The sequence below is a fragment of the Ovis canadensis genome, chromosome 10 (assembly GCF_042477335.2).
Source record: "Ovis canadensis isolate MfBH-ARS-UI-01 breed Bighorn chromosome 10, ARS-UI_OviCan_v2, whole genome shotgun sequence".
Classification (NCBI taxonomy): domain Eukaryota; kingdom Metazoa; phylum Chordata; class Mammalia; order Artiodactyla; family Bovidae; genus Ovis; species Ovis canadensis.
Window position 1 is genome coordinate 37,971,747 of NC_091254.1, and position 19,191 is coordinate 37,990,937.

The 19,191-nt window shown below is 39.0% G+C and overlaps 1 protein-coding gene across 1 annotated transcript; it reads right to left on the minus strand.

Moving 5' to 3' along the window:
• Positions 1-5,856: 5,856 nt before the first annotated feature.
• Positions 5,857-18,878, minus strand: UFM1 (ubiquitin fold modifier 1). Its single transcript, XM_069601495.1, has 6 exons — positions 18,529-18,878; positions 18,396-18,452; positions 13,946-14,003; positions 10,699-10,738; positions 9,301-9,333; positions 5,857-7,967 (listed from the first exon to the last, which is right to left on the minus strand). Coding segments are annotated over exons 1-6 (258 nt in total). The 5' UTR covers positions 18,531-18,878; the 3' UTR covers positions 5,857-7,899.
• Between the last annotated feature and the right edge of the window lie 313 nt (positions 18,879-19,191).

A 19,191-nucleotide genomic window follows, 5' to 3' on the forward strand; every position in this document is an offset into this window, starting at 1 on the left:
CCAAGAAAAAGGAATGAATCTTAATCACATCTCATCTATCAGTTCAGTTCAGTTCAGTCACTCAGCCGTGTCCGACTCTTTGTGACCCCATGAATCACAGCACGCCTGACCCCCATGTCCATCACCAACTCCCAGAGTTCACTCAAATTCATATCCAGCAAGTTGGTGATGCCATCCAGCCATCTCATCCTCTGTCGTCCACTTCTCCTCCTGCCCCCAATCCCTCCTGGCATAAGGGTCTTTTCCAATGAGTCAATTCTTCACATGAGGTGGCCAAAGTATTGGATTTCAGCCTCAACATCAGGCCTTTCAATGAACACCCAGGACTGATCTCCTTTAGGATGGACTGGTTGGATCTCCTTGCAGTCCAAGGGACTCTCAAGAGACTTCTCCAACACCAGAGCTCAAAAGCATCAATTCTTTAGCACTAGCTTTCTCCAGAGTCCAGCTCTCACATCCATACATGACCACAGGAAAAACCATAGCCTTGACTAGATGGACCTTTGTTGGCAAAGTAACGTCTCTGCTTTTGAATATGCTATCTCGGTTGGTCATAGCTTTCATTCCAAGGAGTAAGCATCTTTTAATTTCCTGGCTGCAATCACCATCTGCAGTGATTTGGGAGCCCAAAAAAATAGAGTCTGACACTGTTTTCACTGTTTCCCCATCTATTTCCCATGAAGTGAAGGGACCAGATGCCATGATCTTCGTTTTCTGAATGTTGAGCTTTAAGCCAACTTTTTCACTCTCCACTTTCACTTTCATCAAGAGGCTTTTCAGTTCCTTTTCACTTTCTGCCATAAGGGTGGTGTCATCTGCATATCTGAGGTTATTGATCTTTCTCCTGGCAATCTTGATTTCAGCTTGTGCTTCTTCCAGTCCAGCATTTCTCATGATGTACTCTACATGCAAGTTAAATAAGCAGGGTGACAATATACAGCCTTGGCATATTCCTTTTCCTATTTGGAACCAGTCTGTTGTCCCATGTCCAGTTCTAACTGTTGCTTCCTGACCTGCATATAGGTTTCTCAAGAAGCAGGTCAGGTGGTCTGGTATTCCCATCTCTTTCAGAATTTTCCACAGTTTATTATGATCCACACAGTCAAAGACTTTGGCATAGGCAATAAAGCAGGAATAGCTGTATTGCTGGAACTCTCTTGCTTTTTTGATGATCCAGCGGATGTTGACAGTTTGATCTCTGGTTCCTCTGCCTTTTCTAAAACCAGCTTGAACATCAGGAAGTTCACGGTTCACATATTGCTGAAGCCTGGCTTGGAGAATTTTGAGCATTATTTTACTAGCATGGGAGATGAGTGCAATTGTGCAGTAGTTTGAGCATTCTTTGGCATTGCCTTTCTTTGGGATTGGAATGAAAACGGACATTTTCCAGTCCTGTGGCCACTGCTCAGTTTTCCAAATTTGCTGGCATATCGAGTGCAGCACTTTCACAGCATCATCTTTCAGGATTTGAAATAGCTCAACTGGAATTCCATCACCTCCACTAGCTTTGTTCGTAGTGATGCTTTCTAAGGCCCACTTCACATTCCAAGATGTCTGGCTCTAGGTAAGTGATCACACAATCGTGATTATCTTGGTCATGAAGATCTTTTTTGTACAGTTCTTCCATGTATTCTTGCCACCTCTTCTTAATATCTTCTACTTCTGTTAGGTCCATACCATTTCTGTCCTTTATTGAGCCCACCTTTGCATGAAATATTCCCTTGGTATCTCTAATTTTCTTGAAGAGATCTCTAGTCTTTCCCATTCTGTTCTTTTCCTCTATTTCTTTGCATTGATCACTAAGGAAGGCTTTCTTATCTCTTCCTGCTATTCTTTGGAACTCTGCATTCAGATGCTTATATCTTTCCTTTTCTCCTTGGGTTTTCGCTTCTCTTCTTTTCACAGCTATTTGTAAGGCCTCCTCAGACAGCCATTTTGCTTTTTGTTTTTTCTTGGGGATGGTCTTGGTCCCTGTCTCCTGTAGAATGTCACAAACCTCTGTCCATAGTTCATCAGGCACTCTATCAGATCTACGCTCTTAAATCTATTTCTCACTTCCACTGTATAATCATAAGGGATTTGATTTAGGTCATACCTGAATGGTTTAGCAGTTTTCCCTGCTTTCTTCAATTTAAGTCTGACTTTGGCAATAAGGAGTTCATGATCTGAGCCACAGTCAGCTACTGGTCTTGTTTTTGTTGACTGTATAGAGCTTCTCCATCTTTGGCTGCAAAGAATATAATCAATCTGATTTTGGTGTTGGGTGATGTCCATGTGTAGTCTTCTCTTGTGTTCTTGGAAGAGGGTGTTTGCTATGACGAGTGTGTTCTCTTGGCAAAACTCTATTACTTTGCCCTGCTTCATTCCGTATTCCAAGGCCAAATTTGCCTGTTACTCTAGGTGTTTCTTGACTTCCTACTTTTGCATTCCAGTCCCCTATAATGAAAAGGACATCTTTTTTGGGTGTTAGTTCTAAAAGGTCTTGTAGGTCTTCATAGAACCGTTCAACTTCAGCTTCTTCAGCGTTACTGATTGGGGCATAGACTTGGGTTTCTGTGATATTGAATGGCTTGCCTTGGAAAGTAACAAGATCATTCTGTCATTTTTGAGATTGCATCTAAGTACTGCATTTTGGTCTCTTTTGTTGACCTTGATGGCTACTCCATTTCTTCTAAGGGATTCTTGCCCAGAGTAGATATAATGGTCATCTTGAGTTAAATTCACCCATTCCAGTCCATTTTAGTTCGCCGATCCCTAGAATGTCGACATTCACTCTTGCCATCTCGTTTGACCACTTCCAATTAACCTTGATTCATGGACCTGACATTCCAGGTTCCTATGCAATATTGCTCTTTACAGCATCGAACCTTGCTTCTATCACCAGTCACATCCACAGCTGGGTTTTATTTTTGCTTTAGCTCCATCCCTTCATTATTTCTGGGGTTATTTCTCCACTGATCTCCAGTAGCATATTGGGCACCTACTGACCTGGGGAGTTCCTCTTTCCATAACCTATCATTTTGCCTTTTCATACTGTTCATGGGGTTCTCACGGCAAGAATACTGAAGTGGTTTGCCATTCCCTTCTCCAGTGGACCACATTCTGTCAGACCTCTCCACCACGACCCACCTGTCTTAGTTGGCCCCACAGGGATGGCTTAGTTTCATTGAGTTAGACAAGGCTGTGGTCCTAGTGTGATTAGATTGACTAGTTTTCTGTGATTATGGTTTCAGTGTGTCTGCCCTCTGATGCCCTCTTGCAACACCTACCTTCTTACTTGAGTTTTCCTTACCTTGGACGTAGGGTATCTCTTCATGGCTGCTCCAGCAAAGCGCAGCTGCTTCTCCTTACCTTGTATGAGGGGTATCTCCTCACTGCCGCCCTGACAGCTAAAATACCTAACTCTACTTGGAGGAGTGAGGAAAGGCTTCACATCTTTCAAACTTGATGAACGAGTCCCAAGTTTGAGGCAGATAAATGGAGAAAGCAAAGGCGCATCAAAGATACTGAATATTATTGGTAGTTCAGTGTAGATGCAGTGTGAATTGGAGAAAGACACTGTAAGAGAGTCAGCAGCAGTAACAGATGACTCTGAACAAAGACCAGCTCATGAAGGGCTGCATATGTCACGAAGAGCATAGATTTTTGTTAAGTGTGATTTTGACTAGTGGAACTACATGATCACGTTTCCATGTCACATATCTGATGATAACTATGTGGAAAAAGGAAATGGAGGCTCAATGCTCCTATAAGAGGATATATGAGATGATGGGGGCTTTGGATGGTGGAGATGGTTATGAGCTGTATTCTGTAAACAGAAGCAATGTGATTGTCAGTTTTGTGATTGGTTTGCTAAGTCAAGAATCTAATGAGTTTCAACTACTTGGTTTAGGTAATTAGGATATGGCTAATAGACTGGAGAGATCGAGTTAAGAATGTTTAATTAATGGTTTAATTAGTGTGGTTTAAATAGTGATTTATCTATCTCTGGCACTATCGGAGTGTAATTCCAGAATTCCTATATTGGAGGGGCTTATACACAACAGTCTGGTTGGAGGAGCAGATTACTAGGAATTTATCTTGTAGCTGTATCATCAAGACACACAGGTTAAAAAAAACATAATTGTCTGTACCACCTTCTAGAACAGTACCAGACTCAAAGTTATCTTTCACTGGCTTTTACTTAATGTCCTACAATCTTACCATATTTACATCATATTTTAATAAGTTAGTGATTCAGTTGCATCTCTTTTTGACCTCATGGACTGTAGCCCGCCAGGCTCCTCTGTCCATGGGAAGCATTGTTGTGAAGAATGAGACATGTGAAAGTATCTATCAAAATGTTTTGATGTTCAATATATTGAAAATGGGTATTCATGTTCATATTCAATATATATGTACATTTCTTTCAGATAAGTTACATGTATAATTTATGTGTATATATATCCACTAATTCTATAAATACATTAAAAATATACATGTATATGTGTGTGCGCCAAGTCACTTCAGTTGTGTCTGACTCTTTGTGTCCTCATGAATTGCAGCCCTCCAGGCTTCTCTGTCCATGGGATTTTCCAAGCAATACTGGAGTGGGTTGCTGTGCCCTTCTCCAAGGGATCTTTCCAATCCAGGGATTGAACCCATTTCTCTTATGTCTCCTGCACTAGCAGGCAGGTTCTTTACTACTGGCGCCATCTGGAAAACCCAAGGGAGTGTTAGCTGCTCAGTTGTGTTGCTCAGACTCTTTGCGACCTCACGGATTATAGTCCGCAGGCTCCTAAGTATACACACACGATTTACCTACATAATATGCAGTTTTAGTAATAGCCTTGGGAACACCAATATATAGTCAGTTATCTTACAAATGCTCCATTTCAGTATATAAATGCTTCCAAGTTATAAATATTTCTAGGTCTTTGAGTAGAGACATGGTAGATATCCTTAGTATCTTAATTTGGGTACTAGGGGCTTAAATTGGACTGAATTTTCTTTCCATTGGCTTTTCTTTCAAATAACTGTTACTAAAAGACTTTTTTTTAAATCCAAAGGGCGGGGGGGGGGGGGGGGGACCGGACTTGGAACACTTTAAAAGGAGGCTTAATTCCCAGTGAGTCTCAAGAGACTGTTACAGCATCTCTGCACTTAGCTACTGGAGAAGGGGGCAGTAGGAATACAAGATCCTAGAACATGTTCTACTCACTCTGACCCCTCAGACTTCATTTTATTCATCTACAAAATTAAAGTGTTTCTCAGATGGCTCAGTGGTAAAGAATCTGCCTGCCAGTGCAGGAGACACATGAGATGTGGGTTCCATCTCTGAGTCAGGAAGATCCCCTGGAGGAAATGGCAACTCACGCCAGTATTCTTACCTGAGAAATCCCATGGAGAGAGGAGCCTAGTGCCTACACTCCATGGAGCTGCAAATTGTCGGGACAGGACTGAACGATTAAGCACACACACACAAAGTGAAAAGTTATAAATTCTCAAGCTAAGCTGAAAAGCAGAAATCATTAGGATTGCTTTTATATACAGAAATGCTTGCACATCATTCCACATTTAAAGAGTAAGAACTTTAGGGGTAGTTTCTAGAAGTCTGTATTCATAATTTTCTAGGTCACTTTGATAATCACACAGGTTCAGGACCTACCAGCCTAAACACTTACTACAGACACTTAACTACACTTTCAATTTTATCTGAAAATGGACTGGCGTTTGGAAGTATACACTCATTTCTAAGACCTATAGCCATTAATCATCTTTGTCCCTATCCCTTTTTTGGGCTACAATTGTTATATACTGCCTCAACAGATGTGTTAATTAAGCACTTTAATAATAAAATAAGAGTAGACAATATGGTTTATGGTGTAAGAAAATGTATTTTCACAAGATATGAATCATGTACCAATAAAGCACTTTAAACTAAATACACCACATTGAAACATTCTGCACAAAGAAGTTACAGATCATATTTAATAACATGTCTAGTTCTATACAAGAAAATATTTTTAAGACCTTACTGCAATAAAATTTTTCAACCAAAGAACAAAAATATTAAATAATTTATGAGACATCATAAAACCTATCTGTGACAAATCAGGAAGAATTCTGTGCTAGAAACAGAATGAGGGAAAATCTAAATAAGACAAAAAATTCAGAAAATAGGCATTCATAAATTTCTCGTTAATGGAGGTTTAATGTTGTCAAAGACCAGGAGTCTTTAGGCATCAGAAAATAAAAATTTGCTTATAAAAATAAAAAATTCCACAAACATCAGTAACATACATTTCCAGCTCAGCACAAAGGTCTTTGCCCTTTACAATTCAGAAGACTGCTAGTCATTGCCAAATATCTGAACCATGTCTTAGTCTTAACCAATATCATCTTTCGGATACTGATTCTGCTGCATAATTTTTTTTCCCCAATGAACCTACGGCCTATGCACATTTCAATAAAAACTGGCTTTAGAAATACTTTATTCATGAATAATTCAACACCTGTATCTTGAAGCTTACATTTTCCAGGCGTCCAAAGTGCAAAACAGATGCCAACCAGCCAGGCCTGCCTCCAGAGACCTCAGCATTTAGAATACAGCAGGCCAAGTGCTGGTTCTTAATCACTATGAGCCTGCACCTTTCAAGATATGCATAGATACTGATGCCCTCACTAAGGGCAAACGTAATCTTCCCTCATGTATATCTTTCTTTAAACTAAGGAGAATTCTGGAAACCATATGTTGACAATGCCCATGTTATGCTTTCTCTGATCATCTTCAGCTCCTTGTAACAATGTTAAGTGTTTTGTTTTCCCTTCAGTTCTTTCCATCGCCTCTGTGGTTTTGTTCACCCAGTTTGGCCTTTTCTGTGACACTCTTGTTACAGGTTTCTGCTTGCCTTCCCTTTTGATTCTTTTCTTCTTGCTAGAAGCCTAGTCATCTGGGCTTCCCCATTTTCCTTTCCTAGCTTCTTATTCACCCCACAACTATAATCTTAACGCTTCCTTATATGTTGGGTCTTCATTATGTATAATTAACCAGAATTTAAATTACCATTTCTACGAGATCTGTTGTGAACTTTCAGATGTTCTTCTTTACACTTTCTCCCTGAAGGCTATTTAGAATTATCCTCAAAAAGACGATGGTTTCTTGAGGATTCCTATTTTAAAGGTTGTTTTAAAAGAGATCACTAAAGGAATGCATAGTTCAGCAACTGATGCTTCTACTTTATTCTTAATTCTCATCATTACAAGTACTGGAGTCTCCAAGATCATCACTCAAACTCCTCGGTGTGGGATACATACCAATTTTACCCATAAGGGCTAGATGGAAAATGCAATTTTGGGCTCTCTGATGGCATTACAATTTATTAAGAACTCAATAAGTCTGAAACTTTAAAACAAACTAAATGATAAGAGTTATTCATTGATATGATTCTTTATCATAAATGATATATAAGGAGGAATGCAACTATGTTTGTATCTGTGAGTCAGATGCTATCAACCCAACCTTCATGTGTGGATCCATAATCTTTTTTACATTTTTAATTCAGGGACAAGGAGGAAGATTCAGTAAATTTTAAGTTTCCAGATGTGCTCAGAAAGAATGACCAGAAGCATCCTCTGGTTGTTAAGACACAGACGGTTGATCCATTCACCCCTGATGAACTACCTGTGTGTACAGCGAGGCAGCAATGAAAGACTGATCCTCTGTGGTCATGGGGCCCTAGGCCTGGATGCGTTCTCTCCTCACGTGAAGTGTGAATAAGCATGGACAGACAGTCACCTTTCATTATGTCATCAATTACTGGTATTTTCATAGGATTTCAAATGCCTGATTCCAATTTTACAGTAATAACAATACCACTATTTACTCTGGAGGGGGTTTTATGTTCCAAGCGGTGGATATTAACAATGTCCAACACGATCTCTAGGAATTATTCGCAGTTCTGAACCGTGCTTTAGAAAAACATTTCCTACACAAACAGACAGAACAAAACGTTAGGCATTTAAAAAATGACATGCTCTCATTAACAATTCAACAATTAATATACAGAAGAAACAAAGGAGTGTCAAGTAGGTGCAAAGCTCAAAAATATTAGAACCCAAGTCTAGGCTCCTTAGGTCTTGCTCTTATGCTTCTCACATCCTCAAACCCGAAGTTGAGGCTTCTTATGTCTTGTTCTTACTGCTCTCACATCCTCAAAACCCAACAAACGTCTGAAAATTTGAAATAAAAACACTACCCAGAAAAATAAAAAAAGAAAGGACACTACCCAAAGAAATACCACCAAACACAATCATCAATATTTGCTTTAATATATAATAAAATACTTGGGAGCAGGAAAAATAAGTGTAAATTACTACAAGTGACAAAAGTTTAGCAATCTTGACCTATTTTGGGTCTGGCCTGCCTACTGAGATTTTCTTCACACTTTATGATGCCCACAATTCAACTTTAAAGGGGAATCCAACAGGCAACATGTCAGAGTAAGAAGGAATTCAAATTAATATAAACTACTGGACATTTATAGAGTAAGAAAACACAGAATCTTTAAACCCAAGTTTAAAAGTATCTACACAACAATTATATGGCTAAATTTACATTTCAATCCCAGGGTTTATGAGGACAATATAATTTTGTAGAAGTACTTAAAAAAATAACAGTTTAAAAATAACTACTTCTCAAGACTGCATTTATATTAAATCATGCTTAATTTAAAAATATTTTAACTGAACTATAAGCTAAGGAAGGTACATCTCAAATACATAACTGTCAGTTAAAAAGTTTAAGACTACTTTTACCCTTCCTGCTTGTTAGGGTATCAATATGTAGTGCTACACAATGTTAACACCTTGAAATTCGCAGTGCAGGCTAAGTCCCATGAAATTAAAATGACTGTACTTCTTCAAAATAATAAGTCAGTACTTACTGAATGTTTATTATGAATAACACAAACTTCTAAGCACTTACATGTACAACCTCACAACTATTTAATGAGATAGTTATTACAGAACATTATTCCCATTAGCGCACAATCTTACCTTAAGATTTTTTGTTACATGTATTAGTTAAAAAACTTTAATGCTCATTAGTCAGATTTTCCCTTTCTTGTAGCCAAAAGCATATAACTGATACACAGAATATAACAAATTATTTACATGCTTAGGTAAAGACTGCCACACAATCTCTGAAAATCAGCCATTATCTTGGTAAAATCCTATCAAGTCTAATTAGAATGAATTACATATTCATTATCAATTGATGTAGACAGCCTCACCGTGCTGCCATGGACTGCAGATACTCACCAGCAGTCTGCGCAGGGTTTATTCCTATTCCATCTAGAAAATAAGTTGTAAAATGACCTAAGTTATTTCTGAAGCTAAAAGGCTTTAACAGTAAGAAGAAGAAATGTGTCAAAATAATGTTGCTGTGGATACAGGCGTAAGCCGAACAGTTATGCCAAGAACATGAAGGTTATCTGTTGAAATCTCTCACTATTATGCCTTTACACATATCGCTGGACTAGACAATGTCTGTCAGTGAAACGACCCCAGTAAGTTCAACAGAGGATAGTTTTTCATACTGTTTTGCCAAATCTAGTGAAAAATAAAGCCAAAATACCTTAGGTATGCCATTCATTATTTAACATTGCTCTAAGGCATCAAATCTTAAGGCTGAAGAGCCAGAGTAATGTAAGTTCCACCGACACTTGATAAGTTTACAAAGCACTCTCCCAGGAGCTATTCATTTATGAATCTAAATCTTTCCAGAAAAGGAAGGATAGCTTTCTTCCAAATACAGACACATTTCAATGTGGCAGCATGCACAATTTTTCAGAATGAGAAATTCCATCATTATCTAAACCATATCATACTACTTACTGCTCATTAAAGCCACCTTCTCTTAGTCTAAATTTCTTAACTATACATGAACTACTCACCAGTATCTGGGACCATGACTTTGTATTCTTAATAGTTAAGCTTTTCCTGCCATCTTTGTTCCTTATCTTATTTCAGTATTTTCTCTTTGGGCTGGTTTCATTAATTATTTGTAGTATCCAAAGATAGTCAGAATTTAATTTATATTATCTAACTGGATAAAATCCTCATTATTGCAAGCCTGTAAGAACTGTTTTCTATCAGGAAAGCAATAGCAAGGGACAGCAAAGGTACATTCCTGCTTAGCTTCCTATATTCTAAAACCATTTATGATACAGTAGAAAACACTTTGTTAAATGACAAGTTATTTTCAGCAATAATTTGGCATAAGGACATATGATATTATAATGTGCTGTGCTTAGTTGCTTGGTCATGTCTGATTCGGCAACCCCATGGACTATGGCCTGCCAGGCTCCTCTGTACATGGGATTTTCCAGGGAGGAATACTGGAATGGGTTCACACCCATCTCCAGGGAATCTTCCTGACCGAGAGATCGAACCCAGGTCCCCTGCACTGCAGGCGGATTCTTTAGCATCTGAGCCACCAGGGAAGCCCATAAACTACTGTACTACATAACAAAAGCACAGAAAAAACGGAAGACACAATTATGAACAATAACTTCGACTTAGTGTTTACAATTATGTATATCATTTATGTTGATATAAGGTTTAGGGTTTTTGTATTTTAAGTCAATTTTAACTAATTTGGTTTCTTTTAAACAGCTAATAGCTCTGTTAATAAACAGGTTTAAGACAAATTCTTACCATTGGTAATAATTGCACTTGTTGCTGCAGGAACTTTAAACTAAAAAGGAAGAAAAGAAAAAATACATATAAGCATATAAAATGCTAAGTATAAAAGATAGTTAGCAATGATAGGGTACATATAATCAATTCTATAATTTTAAATGTAATTTATCTTTTAGGATACGTAACATCATCAAAGAAAGTATTACAATCTGCTTTATCTTTAAAGAATAATGTGCTGTGCAAAGTCGCTTCATTTGTGTGCAACTCTTTGCAGCTCCACGGACTGTACCACCTGGGCTCCTCTGTCTGTGTGGTTTCCCAGGCTAGAACCCTGGATTGGGTTGCCATTTCCTTCTCCAGGGGAATCTTCCCGACCCAGGGATTGAACCCGCGTCTCCTGCATTGGCAGGCAGGCTCTTTACCACTAGGGCCACCTGTTTTCTAAAAACTGCATTTCATTGTATTTAGGACACCAGAGACTGTAAAATGTATCTCGTTTTATGCACCATAAAAAAGGAAAAACACTGTCAATGAATCTATAACCCAGTGTTTGATCTTTCAGACTTATACACGATTTACTTTGGTCATATATAACGCTCAGGCACAAGTGAAAATAAAAGCTAAGTAACTGCTTAGAATAGTCCTAAAAGTTCTTGGTAGAACTAGTCAGTTCAAACAAATGCCCTCTTGTGTATAATATGGGATTGCAATAGTCCAATTAATGCCACCAAGAAATACCTCTAAGTACAAGTAGGGGTGCAGGTGATGTCAGTTGGACAATTATGTGACTGTTACATGGTCAACCATGACAGACAGCCTCCACTCATCTTTATTCAGAGATGTAAGTACCTTATGAGTCAATGAAATGTGGTATGGAGCTTATTGGTAGCTTAAAGGTAGAATTATTCTCTTAATGCTCTCATTTGTCAAAGTGTGTTCATAGCTCATTCATTTTTCCAATAATTTAATAAGCACTTCTATGCTACAGATTAGTTTTATAAATATTATAGTTTTATGATTGAGTAAGTTTGGAAAACACTAAGTTATGCAGATGACACCATCCTTATGGCAGAAAGTGAAGAAGATCTAAAGAGCCTCTTGATGAAAGTGAAAGAGCAGAGTGAAAAAGTTGGCTTAAAGCTCAACATTCAGAAAACAAAGATCACGGTATCTGGTCCCGTCACTTCATGGGAAATAAATGGGGAAACAGGTCAAACAGTGGCTGACTTTATTTTTCCAGGCTCCAAAATCACTGCAGATGGTGACTGCAGCCATGAAATTAAAAGACGCTTACTCCTTGGAAGGAAAGTTATGACCAAACTAGACAGCAAAGGAGATCAGTCCTGGGTGTTCACTGGAAGGACTGATGTTGAAGCTGTAACTCCAACACTTTGGCCACCTGATGAGAAGAGCTGACTCACTGGAAAAGACCCTGATGCTGGGAAAGATAGAGGGCAAGAAGAGAAGGGGATGACAGAGGATGAGATGGCTGGATGGCATCACTGACTCAATGGACATGGGTTTGGGTGGACTCCGGGAGTTGGTGATGGACAGGGAGGCCTGGCATGCTGTGGTTCATGGGGTCGCAAAGAGTTGGACAGGACTGAGCAACTGAACTGAACTGAAGTTAAACTGGGAATCTTTGCAAAATCCTTTAGTATGCTGCTAATATAGTTTATTTGACTCCAGGAAAATACAAAAAATAGTCAATACGCCCCATACTTTTGGACCACTGATCCCAATCTCAGTTTTTAATGGTTATTTTATTTTTTTTGTGGTTCTAGTGGTCTGGGAAAACATTCTTTCTGGGAAATACTGCTCTCAGTATTTACAATAATCACACACCATAGTTGAGAAAAAACTAAGAGCTCATTTAAATTTATGAATTTAACAATCAAGTTTTAAAATAAGAACTTAACTACACATGAGAACAATTACTTGTTACAGGCCTATGTACCTGAAAAAAGAACAATTTTATTGTCCATATGGCACATTCTTAATTGCAAATATCCTTTATGTTTTAAAAATTTTAAATAAACTTAAAGTAACTTCAAAATATACTTTAATAAATTTTAAACTAGTTAAGTTTTTATAGAGGTTGTAATACTTTTTAAATAAAACTCCTAAATTATAGGCAATCTCAGATTTCTAAAACTTGAATATGACAAAGTTTCTAGTTGTTATTCTTAGTTATGTCCACTTTAAGTTACATATTTTCTTTAGTGGTAACCTATTACATGACAATAAAAACCAAAAGCAACTACAGACACAATTTTTCCCTTTTCCAACCTATAGTAACAATGCTGTTTAACTGAAATTTGGGGAAGCTTTACTATTGAAGTACATACAGAAACTACCACTTCTTTCTACAGTACTGACACGTTTTTTTCCTAGATGCGAAGTTCCTCAGTTTTCATTTATTTCTACTTCAGATCCCACTGTGTTTTACAATTTAGGATGCTAAGAAGTTCCTCTCAGGCTTTGAAAACTCATTATTTAAATTAATTTCTAGTCCTATATTGGGGGATTTTATTTTTTATTAAGAGAATTATATTAGGGTTCTATATCCACGGACAACTCAAGTCAACTCTTACTCTTACTGAAAGATTCCAAAACATTAAAAATAAATGCTATTATATTTTTACTCAAAATCATGTAATTGGGCAGGAAGGATAAGATTTCCATTTTACAGATTAAGAAATTTCAGGAAGAGAAAAACTGTCATGTCAAACAAATAATTAATGACACAGTTAAAAGAGGAACCCTAAGTCTCCCAAGCCATAAGCTTCTCTTCTAACTGTCAAGTGCAAACAGTTACTTTATAGATGCCTCTGATGAAAATCTTTGGAAAAATTTTATTTCTTAAAAACAGAAATTCAATCATATTTTCAAAAACAATAGATTTTACTAACACTGCAAATGCTTATAGAGAAAAGTTGAAAAACGTGATATATAATAAAATTATACTTCCAGAATCAAAGTTAGTAAAAATACAAGCATACAGTGTGAAGTTTTTAAAAAAATTGACATATCACTATCTTTTCAATTTCAATAAGGATTCTCCTTATAATTCAAGTTACATTAAATAAATGTGTCAATTTGTGTAACCCATTCTTGTATCTGAGGGTCTCAACTCTCACTCTTCTTTTACCTTTAAGTGAGGTTTAACTTTTGACACCATAAACCTAGCATGTAGATTTTTGAGACACATTTTGAGACACAAATTGTATTCTCTACAGGCTGTTCCAATTTCTATACTTACTTCTTCTGCTGCAAACTTTAAGACTGCTGTGAAAGGTGTACTTTCAGGAACACTAAGTCTGCAAGAATTAAAAAAGAATATTTTGAAAGGCTGATTTTTTTAAGTCCTTTGTTACTTATTTCAGCTATTGTAGCAGACCTTGGCAAAGCTGTCTTTTGAGTCTGAGGTTGGCTATTCTGATTGTACACTATGTGCATTAACTCTAAAAAAGAAAGCAATAATTAGCCTTATAACTGACATGGTGCCCTCAGGTCCACTTGAAAATGCATAACCTATACAGGTGTGGATTTGTACATGTTTAATACTTTGATAGAAATAGGTCTAGCATGTAGGTTGCTTCTTGTTCCCAAAAATGGATTTCAAAAAGTGGACTCTCTCCTCAATCTTAAGTACACTTTGCCACCTACAGTTTATCCTATGCAGGAACGAGATCGTTTTCATTAAAAGAGCAGGTTACCTGGGGAGCATCATCTTTTCATGAACTTTTCTGTGTACTTTCCATCACCAAGTCAAAAATAATAGTCCAAATTGGTAAAAATGAGTATATTTACTATGGCAAAATGCAAAGCGATTTCCCACCTTTACAACATATGAAAAAGGCTCATACAACACAATCTGAAATAACATTCTGAAGAGTGATGTGTGGTTTTGACTTGAACTGTGGCAAGTATATTCAAGATCACTGATAAACAATCCGATAAACAATCAACTGTTCAACTTAACCATAAAAAAGAATTGACATTATACCTTAAGAAATCAGAGAAACAGGTTAAAAAATAAGCTATGTAAGATTTAACGTAAAACAAACTACAGTGAGTAAAGACAGAAACACAGAATCTCTTTCCAAGCAAAGAAAGTTAACATTTCTCTTGGAAACTTCTCTATTTGTCACCACTGTACTGTTCTCTAATGATTTAATACCAACTACTATATGTAACATTCTCAGGTATATATACCACCTCCTCACTCAGTCTACAGATTGAATGCTGAGTACAAAAATCATTACATCTGATGCTGCACATTACAATGATTTTCAATAAGTAAAGTGTGAATGGATTTCTTGGCTGCCATATTCCACTCCCCCAAAATACTGCTAAAGAGTGAAAACAGAACATGTTTTTTTTCCCTTCCTTTTTCATATGGAATAAAAAGAGACAAACAAAATTATAAAGAATAGCCATTTATTTTAAAAATACCTAATAAACTGGTAATGTAAAAATTTACAAAGCCAGGAATAGTACTTTGCAAGTATTTCCATAGTTTACTTACAGTTCAGAACCTGAGAATCACTGTCCTAAAACTCTTGCCTGTAGAGAACTTCTAAAACTTTGGGGTTTCAATTCGCTTTTGCACTAGAGACAGGAAATGTCCTTGTACCATATAATTAAATGTCATGCTGACACTCATTAACAAAAGTTTCTCTCCACAGATTAAATTGGTGCGACTATCCAAAAAAAATCCAATAAAACATAAAAGCATATTATAGTGAATGTTCTGACAGAAAATTGCACGGGGACTGGGAGTTACTTTCACTCCAGAGACTTTATCTAGATCTGACGCCCTTGAGTTTGCCAGTCACATCACTTACTCTTACATTACACTGGTATTTTGAAAAGATGCCAACCATCCTGTATACTGAGGTGACCTTTTAAAGTAAACTACTGGCATTTTTTTTAAAAATAAAAAGTCTCACATAAACAGAAGTATGGCATAACTTGACCAGTGTTATAAAGAATGAAGCTTGTATAGGACACTTAGAGAAGGGTGACATGAACTTTCTATACCATCACAGAAACTGTCATGGAGGTGAAATTTTAATCATTAAAGGATGTTAGCAGGTAAGTGGTACTCACAAAACTACATTCCAAGCACAGAAGAGAATGTGTGCCAGAGCAGGCAGATCTCAAAAGATTTGCTGTCAATATGCAACTAGGATGGCTGAAACTTTAAATGATGGTGGTAGTGAGGGGGCTGGGGAGGTGAGGCAGGGAGTTAAGACTGGAAAGACTGGAATTAGACTGCAAGTCAGAGTGAAAGGCACTCAGTCCTGTCCACTCTTTGTGATGCTATGGGCTGTAGCCTGCCAGGCTCCTCTGTCCCTGAAATTCTCCAGGCAAGAATACTGGAGAAAGTAGCCGTTCCCTTTTCCAGAGGATCTTCCCAACCCAGGGATGGAACCCAGGTCTCCTGCACTGCCGGCAGATTCTTTACCATCTGAGCTGAAAGAGTCTAAGGTGTTTCTAATGCATCCTGTACATGACAGAATGTTTGATTTCAACATTTCTATAATCAAGTAGCAACATCAACAAGGAATCAATTAACAAGCAAAACTAACCATAAAATCTGGGACATTCCCCCAGAATAAATCTACAACTGCAACATCCTTTCTAGAATGCAACCATTAGCAACTCAAAAAGATGCTTCTCTGCTACAGTACATATCTACCTGCCTGACAAGTGAAAAGTGGCCTTAAAAAGTTAAAGCATGTTTTCCCACAAATCTCAGAGCTGCTTTTACTTACATACTCTTAAAAGATGATGCTGTGAAACATGCCAGACAATATGTGTGATATATTGCTGCACTCAATATGCCAGCAAATTTGGAAAACTCAGCAGTGGCCACAGGACTGGAAAATGTGTTTTCATTCCAATCCCAAAAAAGGGCAATGCCAAAGAATGTTCAAACTACCACACAACTGCACTTATCTCACATGCTAGCAAAGTAATGCTCAAAATTCTCCAAGACAGGGTTCAACAGTATGTGAACCGTGAATTTCCAGATGTTCAAGCTGGATTCAGAAAAGGCAGAGGAACCAGAGATCAAACTGCCAACATCTGCTGAATCACGAAAAAAGCAAGAGAGTTCAGAAAAACATCTACTTCTACTTTACTGGCTATGCCAAAGCCTTTGACTGTGTGGATCCCAACAAACTGTGGGAAATTCTTCAAGAGATGGGACTACCAGACCACCTGACCTGTCTGAAAGTGAAAGAGGAGGGGGAAAAAATTGGCTTAAAACTCAACATTCAGAAAACCAAGATCATGGCATCTGGTCCCATCACTTCATGGGAAATAGATGGGGAAACAGTGGAAATAGTGACAGACTTTTATTTTGGGGGGCTTCAAAATCACTGCAGATGGTGACCGCAGCCATGAAATTAAAAGATGCTTGCTCCTTCGAAGAAAAGTTATGAACAACCTAGCCAGCATATTAAAAAACAGAGACATAAAGTAGCCAACAAAGGTCTGTCTAGTCAAAGCTATCGTTTTTCCAGTAGTCATGTAGGGATGTGAGAGTGGACTATAAAGAAAGCTGAGCACTGAAGAATTGATGCTTTTGAACTGTGGTGTTGGAGAAGACTCTTGAGAGTCCCTTGGACTGCAAGGAGATCCAACCAGTCCATCCTAAAGGAAATCAATTCTGGATATTCATTGGAAGGACTGCTGTTAAAGCTGAAACTCCAATACTCTGGCCACCTGATGTGAAGAACTGACTCACTGGAAAAGATCCTGATGCTGGGAAAGCCTGAAGGCGGGAGGAGTAGGGGATGACAGAGGATGAGATGGTTGGATTGCATCACCACTCATTGGATATGAGTCTGAGTAAACTCTGGGAGTTGGTGTTGGACAGGAGGACCTGGTGTGCTGCAGTCTATGAGGTCACAAGGAGTCGGACACGACTGAGCGACTGAACTGAAAACATACATGTTATATACCTTTTATATACACATATCCATATACAAACTATACATACAACTACACACACACACTAAACTAGAGGCCTGCCAGCACACTCATTCAGTCAACATGTATTAAGCGAACTGGTACCACTTTCAGGCACTCTTATATATTATATAGTTACTGATGCTGCCTTACTCCTCCTTCCCTCCCTCCTCATTCTTTTCCAGAGCCAGTTGACATACTGATGAGAATACTCCGGTGTAAAGGCAGAAATCAGAGATGATGAGAAGAGAGAGTTAAGGGCTCTACTTTGTTAAGCCCAACTATCGTGGGAGTCACATCAATGGGAATCAAGCGCCTGACGTTCTGGTCATTTCGGAACCTGGGCTGGGAGGCCTTGCCTTACTTCCCCGAACAGCTGGTCAGAGCGGTGAAAGGCCTGTCCTGTTATAAGCAGATTCCAGACTGTATTAAGGATCCCAGCAAATCACCAGGGCCCGGTCCACACGTGCCCCTACTCCACCACCCCCAAAACGAGTTCCGAAGAGAGCTCGGAAACCAACAACGACGTTCCCATCACACACACCCGCACAGCCTCGTGCCCGGGCAAGCTGATATACTTCCACGATAACCCGGTTCAGGTGAGTGGGGCGGGCTCGGGGAGAGGAGAGGAACGCGCACTGCTGAGGTGGCGGCCGCTGGGATGGCTCGAGCCGCCTTCCCCCCAACTCTACAGCCCCTCCACCCTCTACCGCGGCCGAGCTACTCACACTTTGTATGGCAGCCGCGGGTCCGACGTCAGTGTGATCTTAAAAGAAACTTTCGACCTGAGGAAGAGACAGAGAGAGATTAAGGTCGGGCAGCGGGACCGCGGAATGGGGCGGCTGGAAAGCCAACACTTACATGGTGCCGCCGTTCGGGACCGAAACCTCGCAGCAAACCCGTGCGGAAGCTCCCACTTCCACCCCGGCGTCTTTCCCAGCTCAGGTCCACGTCTTCTTCCGCAAGCTGGGGTCCTCCGAAGATGCGGCTGTCCAAAGCACTGCCTGAAAATTGGACCCAGAGGCTCAAGTTGGGCGGAGCTTACAAGATCAAATAGCGAATGCTTTTGTGTGTATATTTCTGGAACACAGTTTCGGGTCGTATGGAAAGAATACTCTTTTACTTGAAGTGATTTTTCTTCCGTATTTTTAGTTAGGCAGCACAGAGACAGTGAGACTCAAGGTCCCAGTTTGTAAGTCGGACGGAAGTATGGGTCCCGGGAGGCGGTGGAAGAGCTGAGCGGGGGGCAGGATTGTGGGCCGGGCCGGAGGCGGGCGCGCTCCTACGTTGCCGAGGCAACATGAGCGCGGAGACGCTCCAGTGATGCTCAAGAAGCGGGAATCCTCCCCCAGTGTTAATATTAGTATTTTCTACCTGCCCAGCTACCTAATCATGTTGTAGGTTTCTCATAATTTAGCTCTAAAGTTTTTGATTTCCACAGATAAGACACTTAACAAGTTGGTGGGAAAGACAAGATCCCTGCACTTGAGGAACCTGAAGTCTAGTTGAGAAGAGAAATCCCAC